Source organism: Nomascus leucogenys, chromosome 18, assembly GCF_006542625.1.
Source record: "Nomascus leucogenys isolate Asia chromosome 18, Asia_NLE_v1, whole genome shotgun sequence".
NCBI classification, from domain to species: domain Eukaryota; kingdom Metazoa; phylum Chordata; class Mammalia; order Primates; family Hylobatidae; genus Nomascus; species Nomascus leucogenys.
This window is the reverse complement of record NC_044398.1, coordinates 92222680-92243466: the sequence shown is the minus strand read 5'-3', so window position 1 is coordinate 92243466 and position 20787 is coordinate 92222680. Positions and strand designations below refer to the sequence as shown.

The 20787-nt window shown below is 51.5% G+C and overlaps 2 protein-coding genes across 2 annotated transcripts in view; one reads left to right on the top strand and one right to left on the bottom strand.

Moving 5' to 3' along the window:
* CIITA (class II major histocompatibility complex transactivator) overlaps positions 1–1280 on the top strand; it is a 45349-nt gene extending 44069 nt beyond the window's left edge. Inside the window, exons 19-20 of the mRNA XM_030798979.1 lie at positions 177–274; positions 816–1280. Coding sequence (XP_030654839.1) covers positions 177–252 — 76 coding nt within the window. The 3' untranslated portion in view covers positions 253–274; positions 816–1280. The remainder of the gene's footprint in view (positions 1–176; positions 275–815) is intronic.
* A 4612-nt stretch (positions 1281–5892) lies between these two features.
* Positions 5893–19800, bottom strand: DEXI (Dexi homolog). Its single transcript, XM_003269274.4, has 2 exons — positions 18902–19800; positions 5893–6560 (listed from the first exon to the last, which is right to left on the bottom strand). The coding sequence occupies exon 1, from the start codon at positions 19336–19338 to the stop codon at positions 19051–19053; it is 288 nt and encodes a 95-aa protein (XP_003269322.1). The 5' UTR covers positions 19339–19800; the 3' UTR covers positions 5893–6560; positions 18902–19050.
* Positions 19801–20787: the final 987 nt, after the last annotated feature.

Genomic DNA, 20787 nt, shown 5'->3' with positions numbered 1-20787 from the left:
CGGGCCTCCTAGGCTTCTCCTTTTCCCCATGACCCACACCGGTCAGTATCTTGCCAGGGGAAAAGTCCCCAAGGTTCTAGGCTGGGTGGAAGGAGGGATTTGGGAGCAGCTGTCATTGGGGCCCCAGGCCGCCCTCTCTCCTCTAACCTGGCTCTGTGTCCCATCCCCCCTTGCAGGATGTGGACGCCCACCATCCCATTCAGTGTCCAGGAACACCTGCAACAACAGGATTCACGGATCAGCCTGAGATGATCCCAGCTGTGCTCTGGACAGGGTAACCAGGGTGGGCTTGGGAGGGCAGAGCCGCAGTGGGTTAGGGGCAGTGTCCTTGTGAAGGTGGCATTCTTAAACTGTGGGTGGGACACAGGTGGGGCTGGGCCACCACCCTTGGACGCATGCGTCATCAGAGACATCTCCCCATCTCCACCCTGGGCTCGGTGGAGCTGTCCTCCAGGCTTTGCGAGCGTGGTCCCTGTGGTCAGGCTTAGAGACCAGGGGACAGGAAAGTTGGCCATCCACATCCCACAGCCTCAGTGCTTTGAAGAGCTTCCTTTGGGGACTCCAAGCCTTCCCAGCTGCTGTTTCAGCTTGGTGGCTGCCCTGATGCTCCGGGTTTGTCTCAAATGAACTTGCTTGACAAGTCTCCTGCCCCTCACTATGAAGATCGCTGTCCCCCAGCCCTGTGCTCCCCGCACTGTGCTGCAATCCCACTGCCCCTCCCATCCCCCCATCTTGATAGCACCCTTCCCAGGTATCAAGCTGCCCCTCCCAGAGTGTCCTGGCTAAACCCCCTCTCCTGGCTCCTCCCCCTACAGTACGTTCTCTGAGGACACTAACCACGCTGGACCTTGAACTGGGTACTTGTGGACACAGCTCTTCTCCAGGCTGTATCCCATGAGCCTCAGCATCCTGGCACCCAGCCCCTCCTGGTTCAGGGTTGGCCCCTGCCCGGTTGTGGAATGAACCACGTCTTGCTCTGCTGTCAGGCACAGGCCCGGCTCCAGGCTCCTTTAGCGCCCAGTTGGATGGATGCCTCATGGCAGCTGCAGTCCACCCAGGAGCCCTGAGGCCTTCCCTGAAGGACATTGCGGACAGCCACGGCCAGGCCAGAGGGAGTGACAGAGGCAGCCCCATTCTGCCTGCCCAGGCCCCTGCCACCCTGGGGAGAAAGTACTTCTTTTTTTTAATTTTTAGACAGAGTCTCACTGTTGCCCAGGCTGGAGTGCAGTGGTGCGATCTGGGCTCACTGCAACCTCCGCCTCTTGGGTTCAAGCGATTCTCCTGCTTCAGCCTCCCGAGTAGCTGGGACTACAGGCACCCACCATCACGTCTGGCTAATTTTTTTATTTTTAGTAGAGACAGGGTTTTGCCATGTTGGCCAGGCTGGTCTCAAACTCTTGAACTCAGGTGATCCGCCCACCCCAGCCTCCCAAAGTGGTGGGATTACAGGCATGAGCCACTGTACCCGGCCACAGAGAAAGTACTTCTCCACCGTGCTCTCCAACCAGACACCTTGACAGGGCACACCGGGCACTCAGAAGACACTGGTGGGCAACCCCCAGCCTGCTAATTCCCCAGATTACAACAGGCTGGGCTTCTGTGGCAGCTGCTTTTGTCTGTGGGACTCAATGCACTGACTTTGTTGGCCAAGGCCAAAGCTAGGCCAGATGCACTGGCCCTTAGCAGGGAAACAGCTAATGGGACACTAATGGGACGGTGAGAGGGGAACAGACTGGAAGCACAGCTTCATTTCCTGTGTCTTTTTTCACTACATTATAAATGTCTCTTTAATGTCACAGGCAGGTCCAGGGTTTGAGTTCATACCCTGTTACCATTTTGGGGTACCCACTGCTCTGGTTATCTAATACGTAACAAGCCACCCCAAATCATAGTAGCTTAAAACAACACACACATTTATTCTGCTCACGTATCTGTCATTTGAGCAGGGCTCAGCAGGGACAGCTCCTTCTGTCCTACTCTGTGTCAGGTGGTGCAGCTTGAGGGTTGGGCTGGGGTCACCTGAAGACTCTTTCTCCTGTATGTCTGGCAGGCAATGCTGGCTGTTGGCTGGGGGCCTTGGTTCCACTAAGGAATAGTTGGCTGAGACCCCTCCATGTGGGCTAGTTGGGCTTCCTCATAGCATGGTGGCTAGGTTGGACGGTGTCCCAAAAAGAGAGAGAAAAAGAGAGACAGGAGGGGATAGAGACCACTTTTCATAACCTAGCCTTAGAAGTCACACAGTATTACTTCTGCCATACATATATATATATATTTTAAGAGGCAGGGTCTCGCTCTGTCACCCAGTCTGGAATGCAGTGGTATGATCACGGCTCACTGCAGCCTCAACCTCCTGGGCTCAAGTGATCCTCCCACCTCAGCCTCCCAAATAGCTGGGACTACCGGTGTGAGTCACCAAGCCCAGCTAATCTTTAGTTTTATTTTTGTAGAGCCAGGGTCTCACTATGTTGCCCAGGCAGGTCTTGAACTCCTGGCCTCAAGTGATTTTTCTGCCTCAGCCTCCCAAAGTGCTAGGATTATAGGTGTGAACCACCACACCCAGCCCACTTCTGCCATATTTTGTTGGCCAGTGTGACAAGGATTGCTACTCTCCTACCCACCCTCCTTTCACCACATGTGCACATGCACGTGTGTGCATGTACACACACATACACACACACACACACACACACACGCATACACCAGAGCCCACCTTGGCTCAAGTCCTCTTTTCTGAGAGGACTTTTCTTTGTGGCTTCCTATAATTCAGTGGAAAATTCATTGTTTGGGGATGAGAAAGGTTGAAGCACCAAAAGCTGTACCAAGGGGAACGTTTGCCCCTGCCTCTGACACACAGCTCTGTCCTGGGAGTGAGCTGGTTTTTAGTGGAGATGGAGTCCCGCCTTGGCTGCAGTGAGCCCGAAAGGGACTTGGCAGCTCTGCTTTCTACCCAGCAAGCTGCTGGCATGACTGTTGCTTCTCACTTGGGCATAGTCTGCTCAGAAGCCCCAATTCGAGACAGCTTAGCTTACTCCTTGTGGCAGTGGGAGCTGCCTGTTCAGCTCCAGCTCACCAGCCCCAATGCCCACAGGATCAGCCTGATTCCCAAGCTCTGCTCCTCTCCCCAGCAAGTGAGAGTTGGGTGTCAAGAGGGTCTGAGGGATCTAGACCCGGCTGCGTGGCTGATGATCTTTGCAGACAGGCAAGCACCTCCTGCCTCGAACTGGCTGCAAAGGGTATCAGGTGCTGCCATCCAGTTTCAGCTTGTAAACAGCTCAGGTGTCACCCTGCAAGGGATCCCTGCACTTGTAGACTCTACAGAGGCCATGGGCCTCCTGTGTGTGCAGCTACAGGAGTGAGCACTGAGGTGTGCTCTAATCATCCACTGTGCCACGTGCCAGGTTTTTGGTCTGACCCACTGCTTTTGGTCTGTGTGATGATGAAATGAGGTCACAGCCTGCAGTTATTCACAGTAATGATTTGTTAATTATAGCTACTGTTTATTATTTTATTTTTTTGAGACAGAGTTTTCACTCTTGTTGCCCACGCTGGAGTGCAGTGGCGTGATCTTGGCTCACTGCAACCCCTGCCTCCTGGGTTCAAGCAATTCTCCCACCTCAGCCTCCCAAGTAGCTGGGATTACAGGAATGCACCAGCACGCTTGGCTAATTTTTGTATTTTTAGTAGAGGTGGAGTTTCACCATGTTGGCCAGGCTGATCTCAAACTCCTGACCTCAGGTAATCTGTCTGCCTTGGCCTCCCAAAGTGCTGGGATTACAGGTGTGAGCCACCACACCTGGCCACTACTGTTTATTTAATGAGCTGATACATGCAAGGCCCTTATCACAGTGCAAGGGAAATTCAAAGCGCTCAGAAAGTATTAGCTCAACAAGTGATGACTGTGTGTCAGACACTGTGCTAAACTCCTACTCAAGAGGGATAAGAGTCCAGGGGCAAGTGGCAGAGACTCTAGAACGATGTTGCCTGGGCTCGACGCCCACCTTACCACTTACTTATGCAAGCTAGTTCTCTGTGCCTCAGTCTCCTCATTTGTAAAATGGGCATAATCACAGCACCTTCTTTATAGGATTATGTGAAGGTGTGGTGAGATAATATGTTGAGAATTAGAGCTCAGTAACATGTTGGCTGTCATTATTACATATATCTGTGTTTCATTCTTGCCTCTGGCTGGAATGTTCCTCCCAGCTCTCCATGTGGCCGATTTCTCATCCTTCAGGACTCGCCCCACTCTCAAACCCCATCACTGGTTTATCTTTTTCACTTATTTATGCAGTCTGCTCTTGTCCTAGGACATGAGCTCCAGGAGGGCGGGAAACATCTTGCTTTGTACACTGCTGTGCCCTCTGTACCCAGCAAGGCGCCTGTGTATAATAGGTGCTCAATAAACATAAAATGAACAAATAATCCTCACCTAACTGTTTCATTCATTCTACAAATACGTACTGAGTGCACAGTCATGAATAAGATGTTCCTGCCCTGGTGAGTCTTATATTTTAGCAAATTAAAAAAACTCTTTGGACAGGGCTGCCAGGTAAGGTTGGCCAGTCTGTACACTGCACAAAGGCACCTGGACAAGGGGAAACATGGGGGCTGCAAACCAGTCTGGGTTCTGCTTGCCAAGCTGGGAGTCCTGGTGTGGAGCCTTTTAACCCAGAGGGGCACCTTTTTGTAGTTAACACACAGTCATCCTAAGATGTGGATAAATTACTGTCCCTGTGTCACAGATCTAAGTGATACTTACAGTCACACTCCTATAAAGGAATGGATTTCTGACTTCTTTGGAGGATCTCTCTGCAGGCACAGGCACAGTGTGCCGGAAGTGCCCTTGAACCCCATTTGTCAGGTGGTAAAGCGCTGCTCGGAGGAACCAGGGCATGATGGTGCAATTCCACGTCCAGTGGATTTAAGTCCGCACACCTTCCAAATGGTCACTTTTCCTCTCAGGCCTCTCTCTGAATGCAAACATCTCCCTCCTCACGCTCACCTTTTTCCTTGGGCCTCTCAAATGTCTTCTTTTCAGATTTTGTAGTTTTTCTTTCTTTAGCATCACATGAGGGCAAGTGGTGCTACAACTGTCTCCCCCCAGAGTTCTGCTGCCTGTACTCTCCCACACCTCAGTCTCCTTTCCTGTAGAAAGGGGTCAATCATTTGTACCCTGCTTCACTTGGTGTGTATGTGAAGATGCTTTGAAATCAAGTGCTCTGCCAACTGGAGAGAATTACTGCTAGTATTCCATGAAACTGCAAGCTGACCCAATTCCACTCATTTAATCCTTCTCTTGCTCTGTTGCCCAGGCTGGAGTGCAGTGGCGTGATCTCAACTCACTGCAACCTCTGCCTCCCTGGGTTCAAGCAATTCTCCTGCCTCAGCCTCCTGAGTAGCTGGGACTATAGGTGTGCGCCACTACGCCTGGCTAATTTTTTTGTATTTTTAGTAGAGACAGGGTTTCACCATGGTGGCCAGGCTGGTCTCGAACTCCTGACCTCAAGTGATCTGCCTGCCTCAGCCTCCCAAAGTGCTGGGATTACAGGTATGAGCCACCGTGCCAAGCCCTTCCCCCCATCTTTAATGAAGGTCTACCATGTGCCTGGCACAGGGGATACCCAGGCCCACTTCTATGGGATTCAGGCCTGGTTTCCAGCTTGGCCTTCAGGCTTTTCCCACCACATCCCAAATGCTGTCCCTGGCTTGTGGAGTGGGGCAGAGGGCCAGCCTGGGATTTTCACGCCAGCCTGACTGGGGCAGACCCTCTGAACCCCACTGGATCTCCAACTTGGGAGGCCCTGATCTTCTGCTGTTTGTCAGCCACAAGGTTCTGCCTAGAACTCCTTTCCCGAATCTCAAAGTTAAAAAAAAAAGGCAGGGCCCCAGGGGTTGGAGTTGCATACATTTTTTTAATCCAAAGAAGTCAGCCTCCTAAGTATTGCTTAAACAGGTTTATCAGAATTAAGTAGGCACAACACTCATACTTTCAGAAAAGCATTTCCAGCCAGGGGAGTAACGTGGCACTCACCAGCATGATGTCTGTTTTGCCAACTTGCTGGAGAACGAGTAACCTGAAATGAAGAAGCCAGAATCCCACCCTCAGCCCCCCAACAGCTTCCTCAGCTTCTTTGTCTTCTGAGTCACTCCCTGAAACAGGCGCTGCATCTAAGACCAGCCTCGGGCTAAACCCAGCTGGCCTGAAGGCTCAACTCACGTCGAACGGAGCTGGGAGTCGCTTTTGTGTGTGTCCGCAGTTTGAAGTGTCCTCTCCAAAGGTGAAGTGGGGGAAGCAGGTGCGCTCCGGGATGAAGTGCAGGGAGGCAAACTCTGGCTGGGTTCCTGTAAACATCCATCGCAGTTGCAAATAATCAGAAGCCAAGGCCAGGCCATCGGTGTGACGCTGCAGGCAGATGAGGTCTTGGGATGCCCCTTGCCTTCCCCCTTCTGTGGGAGCAGGTGCTTTCCCAACCTCAGCACTCAGTCCCAATCTCTCTTCCACTCTCCTGGGTCCAAACAGGAACCTCTTTGTTGGCACGAAGCTTTTGAGGGGAGCAGGCCTAACAAGAAGGAAAAAGGGGGGTTACTAGCATGGAAGCCCCACCCTGCCACCAGGTTGGCTGGGGACAGGGACCAATCCACCAGGCTCAGGAGACTTGGGGTGGGGTAGGGAAGTCTTCCTCCATCCCTCGAATTTAGGGAACCACTGGGAGGCCCAGACTCAGGCTGAAAATGTCTTTCTGCAAATACAAAACTCTTTTTAATGAATCTGCCTAATTTCTCAGAGACCCTGGGCTGGAGAACCAGCACAATGTCACATGGGAGAGGAAGGACTGTCCTGTTTATTGGGAGGGAGGAGGGGGATGCTGGTGCAGCCTGCTCGGGAGTCACCCAGGGTCTGAGGGCTGACTTGCAGCTCTGGGCCAGCTAAGCCAGCGCTGGGTAGTGGGCAGGGCTTGGCAACACCTCCCACCTTGCCCGGAAAAATGTTTTGCAACCTACAGGAAGGCACTAGCCACAGCCAAGTTACTCAGCAGCCCCACTTGGCTCTTTCTCCCAGGATGCAGCATCATCTCCATGGCCTGGCCCCTGGCACGTCCCCGTTTCCCACTGCCTTCTCTGTGTGCCTAGCTGGGTGCCAGTGTCTCTGCAGCACCTCTTGTCCCCATGCCCAACCCCTCTGCAGCCCCCTCAAGCCCTGCTCTGATTCTAAGCCTCATCTGCCAGCTCACTATCCCTTTCACAAACTTCACTGAACATCTCGCAGAACTTGTATGTTAAACATGTGACATGTATTGTTGTTTGACAGGGTGCTATTGATACTTGGGGTAGGACAATTCTTGGATGTGGGGTGGCTGTTCTGGGCACTGAGTATTTAGTAGCATCCCTGGCTCCAAGCCACTAAATGCCAGTAGCACCCCTGGCCACTACAACAACTAAAAATGCCCTCCTACCATATTTCCAAGGTCGACCTAAGGGGGCGGAACTGTTTCCATTGAGACCCATGAATCATATAGGATAAGAAACTGAGGTTCTTATCATTTTATAGGATAAGAAATTGAGGTTCAGAGAAGCCAAGTAACCTGCCTAAAGATGCACAGCTATGAGAGGCCAAGCTGGCACTGGCTTGGCAATAACGATGGAAATGGTCTGAATGAGAGCAGCTACCATTTCCTGGGCTCTTAGCAGAGGCTGAGGACCCTGCTAAGTGCCATGAGACTTTAGCAGAGGCTGTGGGTGCCTTGCCCCCTTCCCTCCACTCACTCTTCCTTGCAGGTTGACCTGCTCTTCTTTGCTGAGGCCTTTCTCTGCCTCCAGAGCCTGCTTGGTGCCCAGGCTGTAAGTGCATTCAGAGCTAATGTCCCCCATAGCTGCCCTCCACCAGGCTGCTCCTGAGGCACCTGCTGGCCAGCAGCCTGAAGCAGAATCCTTTACTCAGATTCAGCCGCACAGATTCTCATTGCAGAGATCTCCAAGGCCTGTGGTCATCCTTGAGCCCATCTCAGGTTTGTGTGGATGGGATGTTAGAGAACATGGAATCAGCTGGATAGAGTGGTTCATGCTTGTAATCCCAGCACTCTGGGAGGCCGGGGTGGGAGGATCACTTGAGCCAGCAGTTTGAGACCAGCCTGGGCAACACAGTGAGACTCTGTCTCTACAAAAAATTTACAAATTCGCCAGGCATGGTGTAGTCTCAGCTACTTGGAAGGCTGAGGAGGAGAATTGCGTGAGCCCAGCAGTTCAAGGCTGCAGTAAACTATGACTGTGCCGCTGCACCCAGCCTGGGTGACAGAGACCCTGTCTCAAAAAAAAAGAGAAGATGGAATCACTCGGTGAGGGCCTCACTCCTCTCCCAATCCCGTGACCACAAACTGCCTCCCCGACAGTCCCAGCCAGGCGCTAGTCTGGCTCTAGCTGCCCTCTTGTGTGCAGATCTCCACTCTGAATGGGCTACACGTGGAATTTACTAACACTCCTGTTTTCATTGTGTTTATCTGTAGGGTTACCTTCAATTTATAGCAAGTGACGCCAAGTTTCCATTTCTGGTAGTAATATAGTTTTTCTTTTCAAAGTGGCTCATGCCTGTAACCCCAACACTTTGGGAGGCTAAGGTGGGTGGATCACTTGAGGTCAGGAGTTTGAGGCCAGCCTGGCCAACATGGCGAATTGAGGTCAGGAGCTTGAGACCAGCCTGGCCAACATGGCGAACTGAGGTCGAGACTAGCCTGGCCAACATGGTGAAACCCCATCTCTACTAAAAACAAACAAACAAAAATACAAAATTAGCTGGGCATGGTGGCAGGTGCCTGTAGTCCCAGCTACTCGGGAGGCTGAGGCAGGAGAATCGCTTGAGCTAGGGAGGCAGAGGTTACAGCGAGCAGAGATCGTGCCACTGCAGTATAGCCTAGGTGACAGAGTGAGACTCTGTCTCAAAAAAACACAAAAGTTTCTCTTTTCAAAACATTTCACTTTAAAAGGAGCCAATTTAAAGAAAACTGTTAATAGTTCAGGTAACAGGCAGATACAGGAAAAGCTGCTGACAGTGTTGTATGAGGTTTGAGGACTTTGATCCAAGCTGGTCCCACTCATGCCATAGCAGAGAATGAAAGGGCCCAGAGAGGGTGGTGACCTCTGCCTGAAGTCACACAGTGAGTCAAGGACAGGGATGTGACCCCAGGCTTCCACATGTAGGGCTGGACGATGTTGTGGGACACGGTTCAATTCTCATCTGTCACCCACTTTGGCTATTAGAGATCAACCCCTTCGCTCCTGTGTCTTGCAATGGCAGCCTTGGCAAACCCTAAATGAAAATTGTGACACTTGACATTTATGAAGCATTTACTTCGTGTTCACCTTGTACTACTCTAATTCATGTCTTTACTCACTTATTCCTCAAAAACAACTCTAGGAAGTAGGGCCAAGTAGGACCATCATCCCTGCATTTCACATGGAGCTCAGAGAGGTTACGCAAGCTGTGCAAGGCCACACAGCTCCTAAATGGCAGAGCCAGGATTTGAACCCCCGTGGCCTGACCCCAAAGCTGAAACCACTCGGCATTGTAGGTTCATCCCTTTTCTCTAAGACAGGGGTATCCAATCTTTTGGCTTCCCTGGGCCACAGTGGAAGAACTGTCTTGGGCCTCATATAAAATACACTAATGATAGCTCATGAGCTAAAAAAAATTAAAAAAAATTAAAAAAAATCGCAAAACAAAAACAAAAACAAACAAACAAAAAAAACCACAAATCAACCAAAAAAAAAATTCTTTCTTTTTTTCTTTTTTTTGAGACAGGGTCTTGCTTTGTCACCCAGGCTGGAGTGCAGTGGCGTGATCTTGGCTCGTTGCAGTTCCAGGTTCAAGCAATTCTCGTGCCTCAGCCTCCTGAGTAGCTGGGACTACAGGCGCATGCCACCATGCCTGGCTAATTTATGTATTTTTAGTAGAGATGGGGTTTCACCATGTTGGCCAGGCTAAAATCTCAAAACGTTTTAAGAAAGTTTATGAATCTGTGTCGGGCCACAGTCAAAGCCATCCTGAGCCGTATGCAGCCTACAGGCCGCACCACGGATTGAACAAGTTTGCTCTAAGGCATCAAGAACCCCAGGCTGAAAAGCACCCCAGAGCTGCAGCTTATAGAACCCAGGGCAGCAGGTTATCCAACCTTCTGACATCATTAGAGCACAGCAGACAAGTTACCAGCCACTAGATTTTTTTTTTTTTTTTTTTTTTTTTTTCTTTTTTTTTTTGTGACGGAGTCTCGCTCTGTCACCCGGGCTGGAGTGCAGTGGCGCGATCTCGGCTCACTGCAACCTCTGCCTCCCGGGTTCACGCCATTCTCCTGCCTCAGCCTCCTGAGTAGCTGGGACTACAGGCGCCCACCACCACGCCCGGCTAATTTTTTGTATTTTTTAGTAGAGACGGGGTTTCACCGTGGTCTCGATCTCCTGACCTCGTGATCCGCCCGCCTCGGCCTCCCAAATCAGCCACTAGATTTTTTTCCCCCTTTCTGAAACCGTAACCTTTCATTCCAGCCATTCCCCAGAGCTGGACAGAGGACGCGGCTGGCTGGCTGGTTTCTGTAGTCAGAATGACAGTTGGGTACTAGATCCCCTTCGTGAAGCAATGTCTTAGCTCAATAACTCTGCAGAGAAGCTGCCTGGTTCAGGATGTGGCTTAAGTAAGAAGATGGCCCTGGTGTTTTACGGGCACTGGTGGGCAAGGCTCTGAAAGTGGTAGAAGGGGATTCTTTCCTGGAGTTCAGCTGCCCACTGTCCTGCTCCTCAGGGCAAACAGTGTGAGATCTGGATTTAGCCTGTCTGCGCTGATTGTGGTTCTGTCCCTTCCTGGCTGTGTGACCTCAGACGAGTCACCCACCCTCTCTGGGCCAGTTTCTTCATCTGGAAAATAGGACAATGCCCACCGCATTGGGCTGTTTGTGTCCCTGGAGTGCCTGACAATACCCAGCACACATGAGGCATCAGTATATGGTGGTTCCTTCCCTCCTTAGCCCCACCTGTTCCCAGGTAGAAACCAATACTTCCAGGGAACCTTCTCAAGGCTGGGGGCCTTCTGAAAGCAACACCACTTTTCCTCCTTCAAAGACCTTGCCTTCTAGAAACCCATTGCTCATTCCTTTCTCCATGTACCAAACAATCAATTAAAGTGGCTAAAGACAGATGTCACCCTCCCCTACTCACACAGCCATTCTGATGCTCCACGCTGGTGACAGGCTATGTGGCAGGAGGGTCTCTACCTTATCTCAGAATGAAGGCATGGCTGGGGTCTGGCCATCTCCTGATGGCCAGAAGGAGACAGATGGCAAAGGAAAAGCTGCCTGTCTCTGCACAGGTCCATGTCCCTGAGAAAAGCCAACGTCACAGAGAAATGATGACCACTTTCTCAAACCTGGCTTCGGATTTGCACGTTGACTGCCAAAGCTGATCAGCAGCAGGCTTCGTGAAGATGCCTGGTCTACCATGTGCCTCCAGCTGGTCACACCCAAGACTCCCTGAGGCCTCTGGAAGGGTAGCACTTGCCCAGTGCCTTCCTCCAGGTCCTGCCACATCCAAGAACCACCTGGACTATTATTTACTTAGTATTTTAAACCAATGTACTTTTTAAATTCCAATTTTTTAATAATATCATTTATGTCACCATATAACACCCAAAGCAGTAAAATTTGTCATACACAGAAGGCAATGCTAAAAATACAATGAAAATGGAACCAGGAAGTCTAGCTTGATACCCTTGGCCTGTACAACTGAGCCTGGTGCCAGTTAAAAGGGCAAAGTAGTAGGTGCTCAGGGGGTGTCAGGGCCCTGAAAGCCGATCTGATACGCTGCTGCATATTCACTGCCACCCTGGGACGCCTCCAGCAGACCACCTCACTGGGGGAAGCATCAGGACAGTGTGGCCAGGAGCCCAATGCTGCCACCTCATAGATAGGTATCTGAGGTGAGTCATCGAACTTCTGCAAGCCTCAGTTTCCTCCCTTGTCTAATGGAACCTTCCTTGGCGACTTCACAGGGTGATGCTTGGGGCAAGTGATGGAGATGTGGGAAAGGCAGTTATTTTTAACGACCCAGCCAAGCCCCTTGCCAGGAAGGACTCCCAGGAATGAAGCCTTACCCTAGAGGGAGTTCCCCGCCACTCTAAGCTTGGGGCCTGGGATGGCAGTTGTGAGGGCACCAGCATCACCTGGGGACTTGCTGGGTACCAATTATCACCGCCCTTGGGCTACTTCAAAGGCTGCCCACACAGACACACCCTCCTTGGTAACCAGTCCTCAGGAGGAAGGGCACCCAAGGAAAGGGGGAAGGCTTCCTGGGCTAGAGCCCCTTCAGGGTCTGACACACCATTGACATTGACCACATCATTCATTAAGCAAGCACCGACTATACATCATTCACTATCCCAATCCAATTTGCACAAGCCCTTAGGCAGGTGCTACTATTATCCCTGTTTTACGGAGAAGGAAACCGAGGCTTAGGAGATGAAGTCTGAGGTGTTGGTGGAGCTGGGATTTAAACCAAAATATGTCCAACCGCAAAGCATGTAAGCAACAATTTTAGAGGGTACATGGAGGTGACCCTAAGTAACAAGGAATCACACATAGTGAGCAAGTGATTTGCTTTTCAGTTTTTGGTCAATCCTTATGATTATTTAGAGGAGAAAGTTCAGTTTAGTGCTGGTATATCTTATGTTTATCACCTGACAGTTGTTAATCTCTTTTTAACAAAGAGAGCAGGCCAAGGCCCTGTGTCTTTAGCTGACTTTGGTATTTGGCCAAAAGTTAATGACTTTGGCAGTTAGTGTTTTTATCCATGCCAAGTGATGATTTTCTTTTTAGTGACACAGACATTTTTTAAAAAATAAATTCACATAAAAAAGTAGTTTTACAAACAAAGCACTAAAACTAGTGCATTTCATCTTAAACTGCAAATTATAAAGGGAATAATAGTAACTTGACAGTGGAAAGACCTGGCAGACACCACCTTCACCAACTGATCAAAGTTAACATCGCCAGAAAGGGGACAGACGGCACGTGCCTCTCGATAAGATGCACTGAAGACACACACTCACTTCTGCAATATTCCTGCCAAGAATGCCTCATCTGAATCTAATCTCGAGTGTAACCATCAGACAAACCCAAACTGAGAGACAGTTTACAAAACACCAGCCTTGTACTCTTCTAATATGTCAATGTCACGAGAGATAAAGACAGACTGAGGAGCTGATCCAGACTGAAGAAGGCTTGAGATTAATGCAAAAGCTGATCTGGGATTGCATCCTGGACCTCAACCCTCCACTTTTTATTGTGAAGGGACACTATTAGGACAATTTTTTTTTTTTTTTTTTAAGACAGGGTCTTGCTCAGTCGCCCGGGCTGGAGTGCAGTGGTGCAATAATAACTCGCTGCAGCCTTGAACTCCCGGACTCAAACAATCCTCCTGCCTGAGCCTTCCGAGTAACTGGGATTATGGGCGTGTACCACCACACCTGGCTATTTTTTTTTCCTACATTTTGTAGAGATGGGGTCCCACTATGTTGCCCAGGCTGGTTTCAAACTCAAGTGATCCTCCCACCTCAGCCTCCATAAAATTTGAATAAAGTTGTAGATGAGATTGGTCATAGGATTGTATATTGTATCAATAGTAGATTTGCTGATTTTGACAACCCTACTGTGGTTACGCACATTTGTCCTTGTTCTAAGGAAATAAACACTGAATTATTTAGGACTAGAGGCGCATAATGAACCCATTTTCAAATACTTATGAAAATTACACATATACACGTGTGTGCATATACACAGCCATGGATATACAGAGGGAAAAGCATGCACGTGTACATGAGCAAAGTGCTAATTGGTGCAACTGGCGAATTTGGGTGGGCATTCTTTGTGCTCTTGCAACTTTTCTGTAAGTGTGAAATTATTTCATAACAGAGGTTTTTGTTTGTTTGTTTTTAATTCAGGAAAAAGTTGCAAGAGTCCGTATGAAACAGGCCTGACAGAAACTAGGAGCTGGTGTTCCAAGGTCGGGGATGGGGAGCCCTCACTGGAGGCACCCCTCAAACCCTCGGTGCTGTGGCCAGGGAACCGGGCTGGCAGTCTTACTTGGCTTTGTTCCCTCGGCCTCCACTTCCCCATTCTGTGCCTCCGTTTATTTGTGAGACGGGGATAAAGACGTCTGCCACTTTTATTGTGATCTTAGGTTTCCCAAAAGCAGAGTATGCTTTCAGAAGTTCTGGGAGGAAAGCTAGCAGATAAATCAGAAATATGAATATCCAAATTGAGAAGAGCCCTCACTTTCTTAGTTCAGCAAAACAGACACATGAGCTGTAAGTGGGGCAGACCCTGCCTGTTTCTTGGCTGAAATCTCCAGTTTGTATAATTCAGGGCTAAGAGAGGGGGCCCTTGACATCTCACTGCCTGGAGACACATACTGGGGTTTTCTCCTGTCTGAAGATGCAGCTGGCACCAATGTACCCTGTGGCCAAGGACCTTCTGGGTGAGCCTCATGTCAGGAGCAGAGCTGGAGAGGTGGTCAGGCCTGGAGGTGTACTTGCCTCCGTCACCATTGTCTGTCTCTTGCTTAGATGACAGCCACAGCTTCCTGGCCTGGTTTCCTGCATCCGCCCTGACCCCTGGCTGTGGGATCTCCTATAACTCGAATCTGACTGTGTCCCTGCGGAAGGTTTGGGTTTCTGACCTGGGCAGGTATATGTCCGGCACTGGGGTTCTGCTGATAGCACAGGCCACAAATTGGCAAGGAGGGACCAGGTTAGGAAGGAGCAGCTGTGGTTCCTAGCTGGGAGATAACTGAAGCCTAGGAAATCCTGGAATAAGATAGACCAATGTGTCTGATAACCCTCAGCTCCAAATCTGAGCTGCACCACGACCAGCCGACTCTGGTGGCAATGTTCTCTAGTCTCTGCATTCTCAGCTCGCTGTGTGCCAAGAGAGGGCTGGCAGGTACCAGCAGCTTTCACTTTCATTAGGAACCGGGACGAATAATCCAACTGAGCTGCCTCTGCACCAGAACTGCTGGGACATGAGGACTCTCCCTGGCTCCCAGGCCAGCCACTGCGGCCCTTTCTTCTGGGAAGGAGGGAGCTCCCGATTCCCCATTCCCTGCTCCTGGGCAACAGTGAACACTCTAGGAAAACCACAGAGCCGGCTCTCCAGGGTTCTGGTGCCCTGGGGATCACAGGGCAGCAAGAAAGGTCTCCTAAGGGTCCTGGGGCTGGGAAGGCAGAGTGGAAGTCTCCCCCAGCTACTAGACCTGGACCTCCCTGGCACTCAGGCAGCCTATCCTCTTCTGCTCATGGGATATAAATATTCATGCACAAGTATAGGTGCAGGATTGTACATTCACAAGGGCACGGGTATAACACGCTTTCCATTGTATCTGACTATGAATATGAGTGGTTAATATTAATACATCTCTTACTATATACAAAGAGGTCTAAGTGCTTTATGTATATCTCACTTTATCCTCACAACAAGGGAGATTTTCATTATTTCCATCTTCTAGAAGAGGAAACCAAAATACAGGGAGGTTAAGCAGCATGCCCAAGGTCACAGCTACCCTGGGATGTGAACCCAGGGCCCTGGCTCTTAACCATGACCCTAATACTGCCTCCTCAAGTAGGTGCTCAGCAAATGTTTCAGGAACTGAATTATGTGGGTCCACACATAAGAGAAAAAAAAAAGAGGGAGCAAAAGTGGGTGCACCTATTCATCTTGAGATTCATCCTGGGCCCCACTGCGTGACATGCTCCACGCCCTTAGTCACTGTTTCCTGGATTGGCGTGTGGGGAACACACGTGACCACGAGAACAGCTGAGAAAGCGCAGGACTGACTACTGGCGTTCCCCTGCTTATGGAAAGGGGCCTGGAGACGACGCTCGGTCAGATCATCTTGAGGTCTTTCCTGGCGGCTTCCCTGCTTCTAGCCACCCCTCTCATACCCTGGGGTTCTGAGCTTCCTCGGCACTCGGGGGCAAGGCCTCCTTGGCTTGGATTTGAGGGTGGGGAGGAGGGAAGGCTGCGCATGGCTTCCACCACTTCTCCAGGCCTCCCCACTCCCCAGGGTCAGGGCCTGATACCCCGAGAGCTTTGCAACGGTGTCCCTGAGAGATACTTCCTGGTGTTTCTGCTTAAACAGCGTTTGCTGCAAAATATGTCGAAGCATTTGGGATTCAGTTTTTAGTTCAGAATATGCCAATGTTTTCATTTGGAAGGGGAAGTGTTTCTGTTGATGTGGTAAAGAGATAAAATAAGACGTTCTTCACCAAGTTACACTGCTTCAAAGTCAAATGCTTGGCTTGGAGACAAGGATTTATCTTGGGATCGCAGGGCCTTAGCACATGGCCTGGCAGAAGAGCAGGCAGAGTCAAAGTCTGTTGAATGAGTGAGTGCATATGCAAAGGGCCTAGACCCAGGACTGCAATAGAATCAATGCTCAGTACAGATTTTGAATGGATTCCATAGGTTCTACTTTTAAGAGTTGTTCTCAGTCTGTTCATGTTTCTCTATCTTCACTAAACTCCCCTCAACCAAGCCTCTGTCACCTCTGGCCTGGACAACTAACAGCATCCGAGGTGGTGGCCCTGCTTCCCCTCTTACACCTCAGCTCATTCTGTCCACAATTGCCAGAGTCATTTTTGCAAAATGGGAATGGGATTGTGTCATCTCCTGTCTAGAACCTTCCAATGGCTTTCCGCTGCTCTTGGCTATGGCCTTCCAGGTCCTCCATGGTGTGGCTCCCACCCACCTCACTGACCTCTCCTGGGGCTGTTCTCCAGCCACATGGGCCTCCTTTTGGTTGCTGGAAAAACCAACTCTCTCTCACCTGAAGGTCTTGGCACTACTGGTTCCCTCAGCCTGGACTGCTTTTCTCCAGATCATTCTATCAAATTAAGGCTCTGCTCAAAAGCATCATCTCCTTAGAGAGGCTTTCTCTGACCCCTCAGCTAAAGCAGCCCACCATCTCTATTCTACCGTTTCACTTCTGTTTCACTCCATGTCTACACCTACAGAGACCATCTACTAGATGCCAGGCACAGTTTTAAGTGCTGAGGACATGGCAGTGAACACAACAGGGAAGCTCATGTCCTTCTTGCCTGCCTTAATAGTTCCAAAAAATTCTGATTCTCTTGTTTGGGTTCCTACTAGTCTTCCTCACCAAGTGCCAAAGGGCCAAGGCTGGGTCTGTCTCGTTCACCGTGTTCACTCACCCGGCACTGTACTGAGCAAACAAGCATTTGTTCTGTAAAAGAACGGACGGATGGATCACAGGCAGGCAGGCAGGCAGGCAGGCTGGGGAGGTGTGCAGAGCACCTGGCACACACTCCCCCTGGCACTTGGTTCTTGCTAAGATCTTACTGAGCTCAACTGAAGCTTCTTCAAAGAAATCTCACTGTGAACCCATTAGGAGAGCCCTCTGCCCCCAGCTATGCTGTCAGTAGGTCCTACCCCATCCTGTACCACCATCTGCAACAGACTCAATGTTTCTGTCTCCTCAAACTTCATATGTTGAAACCCTGATCCCAAATGATGGTATTGCGGGGTGAGGCCTTAGGGAGGTGATTAGGTCATGAAGGCAGAGCCTTCATGGATGGGATTAGCGCCCTTATAAGAACAATAAGAAATAAATGTTTAAGTCCCCCAGCCTATAGTGTTCTGTTATAGCAGACTGAACTAAGACACCCTCTGCCTGTGGTTGTCTTGGCAAAGCCAGGCAATGCAGGAGAGGGGTGGACTCAGCCTGCTTGGGGTGAATGGCATTAGTGTCCCTTTTCCTAAAGGAGCCCTTGCCCACCATATCTCAGCATCCCCTCTTCATTGCCACTTAGGCCCTGTGCCCAGTGACACTCCAGTACTGTCCAGCCTCAGGGGCTGAGCCAAGGCATTCCTGCCTGCCCTGTGACCCTCACCAGACCTGGTGGCTGCCTGACAGCTTGTCTGGCTCATGTGTTCTCTCTCATTGAGTCCAGCTGCCTCTGTTCCTTGTGACTATGACCAAGTCTTACTCCTTCCTGGACCTTCATTTCCCTACCTCTCACATACACAGTGGGCTGGATGCTGGATGCAAAGCTCCCTCGTCACAGCCCCAAACACAGGACTTGACCATCTCAGTGCAATGACCCTGTGGTCCCTTCTCCCGAGGACCTAAGAGCCCCGAGTGCTTGCAAACACTGCAGACAAAGCGAGCCCTAGCACCAGCTCCCTGCCTGCCTGTTCTGTGAAGGGAGCCCACAAAACTGGTATCCCCTGCAGTTCTGAGCTGCAGAACTGATGAGCTGGGGCACCCTGAAACCTGACTCCAAAATAGCAGCAAACCCAAGGCCAAAAGGAAGTACAGGCTTCTTTCCTTGGGATTCCTCCTCTCACAGCCTTGGCCTGGAGCCCCTGCACTTAATCCCCACCCAGCCACCCCAAGGGCCACAGTACAAAGGTGATTCGTGCCTGGCTCCCTGTGTCTTCTGACACCCCTAAATCTTTATCCTTCTAGGACAAGCAAGAATCCCCCAAAAGCCAAGGTCATCATCAAGCCAGGATGAGGACTGGGGGAGGAGCTGACAGCTCTGCCTCAAATGGATTTGGGAGCGAAGGCTTTTTCCATAAGCTTTGGGGGGTAAGTCACAGGGCTACCCCAAATGTAACTTAGTCTCGGGGTCCCCTTCCTTTTCACCACTGTCCCCTTTGCTGGGGGAAGCTTTCCAGCCAAACGAAGGGCTTATGAGGAGTCTGGCCATTCCTGCCATCCAGTTAGACCTGGAGGAGGTGAACGGAGGAGAAGCCTGAGGGAGGGGTGTGTATCCGGCCTGGGGATGCCTCCCTCTCCCTTACCAGCGCCCCAACCCGCCCTCATCCTGTTCAGAGAGGGCACTTACAGGCCTCGGAGGCAGGGGAGGGTCTCCTCCTGGGGAACCATCCCGGTCCAGATGGTGCCCCCAACCAGCTGCGGCGGCATGATCTGGGCGGCTGCTCCAGGGCGTGGGTTGCGGATAGTGGAGGGAAGAGGGGAACGGCAGTCGAGACCCTACTCCAAGTACCCATCAAAGACGTCGAGCTCCGAGTCAGCATCGTAAAGGCCAGAGCCGGGGTCGGAGAGCACGCCGAGGTCCACGAGCGCCTGGTCCATGTCCTCGGGCAGGAAGACGAGGCCCACGTTGAGGACAATGTACTCCATGAGGAAGGCGTAGTACAGGATCAGCACATTGACGAAGAACAGGCCCACGAAGAACATAGAGGGCAGCAGCGGCGGCGGCACGTAGGGGACCAGGGGGCCCAGTGCGTCCAGGTGGGCCGCGACCCGGGCGCCGAGCATGCAGCGGGTGGCAAGGGCGGCGGCGGCCCGGCGACCCCGGCGAACTCAGCCGCTGCGGCGCCCGGGCGGCCGGCGAGGGCACAGCGCAGCCATCCAGGGGTACCCTGGAGCCCGACAGAAGCAGGGCCGGGCTCCAGATGTCCCCTTGCAAACGCGCCCCGACCCCCGAAATGCGCCGGACGGGTCACCGCACCGCTAGAAGTGCCCCCAAGGCCCTCTCGACCGCCCGGGCGGCGAGGCGGGCCCTCCTGAAGTGGCCGGCGACTGCCCGGCTCCCTCGAGGCGCCTCCCTGGCGCTCGCAGGGCCTCGCAGAGCCGGCGGGGATCCCACCGCGGCTCAGTGTCTAGGGCCGGTCCCGGCAGCCGTCTCTCCCGCCCGGCCCCGCAGGTCCTCGCGCCCCCCTCCGCGCCCCCGCAGGCCCAGCGCCCATGGCTGCGGCCGCCGCGTCTCCCTCCCGGTAGTGCTCGGAGCTCCGCCTCCCGAGCGGCCCAGAGCTCATTGGCAGGCCGCCCCCTGCACGCGCTAATTGGCCGGCTCAACGCCCGCGCTGATTGGACCCGGCCGCCAGGGGGCGGGTACCGCCTCGCTCCGCCCCTCGGGGCGCTCGCGTCTGAACTGCTTTCCTGGTTCGGGTCTGCCCTCAGATCTGAAATCGAATTCGCTCTGCGTATCGAATAGGGGGAGGGAAAAGAGACTGAACACAGTTCAAACCTAGACATAATGCTGAGGCCGCAAAAGCCGAAGGAAACCCGGGCTTCCGCTGCACCTTGCTGCATGCCTCTTTGGGACTCCGTTTCTCCTTTAAAAGGAGGCAGGGTAGAGGAGGGGCGACGGACGGTTGCCCTGGAAATTTTGGACATTCCCAAAGCGCCAATTTTCACGGTGGAGATCCACCAGTGTCCCCTTCGCTTCTCCAAACTCTGGCTGCTGGAAGCTCGGACCACTAGGGAACCTGCATCCTAGAGTTAAGGAACACCTGAATAAAGAGATTCCGAGATAGTTCAGATCTTCAACCATAAGGTTGCTTTTTGTTTCTTTTTACTTTGCCAATCATGTTTAAAAGCAATAATACACATGGCTAAACATTAAACCACCGTGAAGTACACAGAAAAGTGAGTCTCTCCCACCCACTGGTTCCCCTGCTCTTGGGTAACAATTGCATGTCTTTCAGGAAAACATGATCTCGCCCAAAGAGCCTTCCAAAGCAGTTCAAGAAACCTTTAAATCTCAGGCCACACTGAGCTGAGTATTTTACATGCATTGCTTAATCGGAGGCCTACAAGGCAGTGTAGTATGTATGTGCGTACTTTTTACAGATGAAAAATGCGAGCCCAGGGATCCTGCATTTCTGAGCCTGGGTGTGTTTCTTTGGAGGCCAGATCCTGTTGTTTTTTGCTCCATGACTTTGTCTTGCCCCACTCTATATGAATTACAGGACAAACCATTAA

Bases quoted from the DNA above. Each gene is read 5' to 3' on its own strand.
- DEXI (XM_003269274.4), bottom strand. From the start codon at position 19,338: ATGCTCGGCGCCCGGGTCGCGGCCCACCTGGACGCACTGGGCCCCCTG.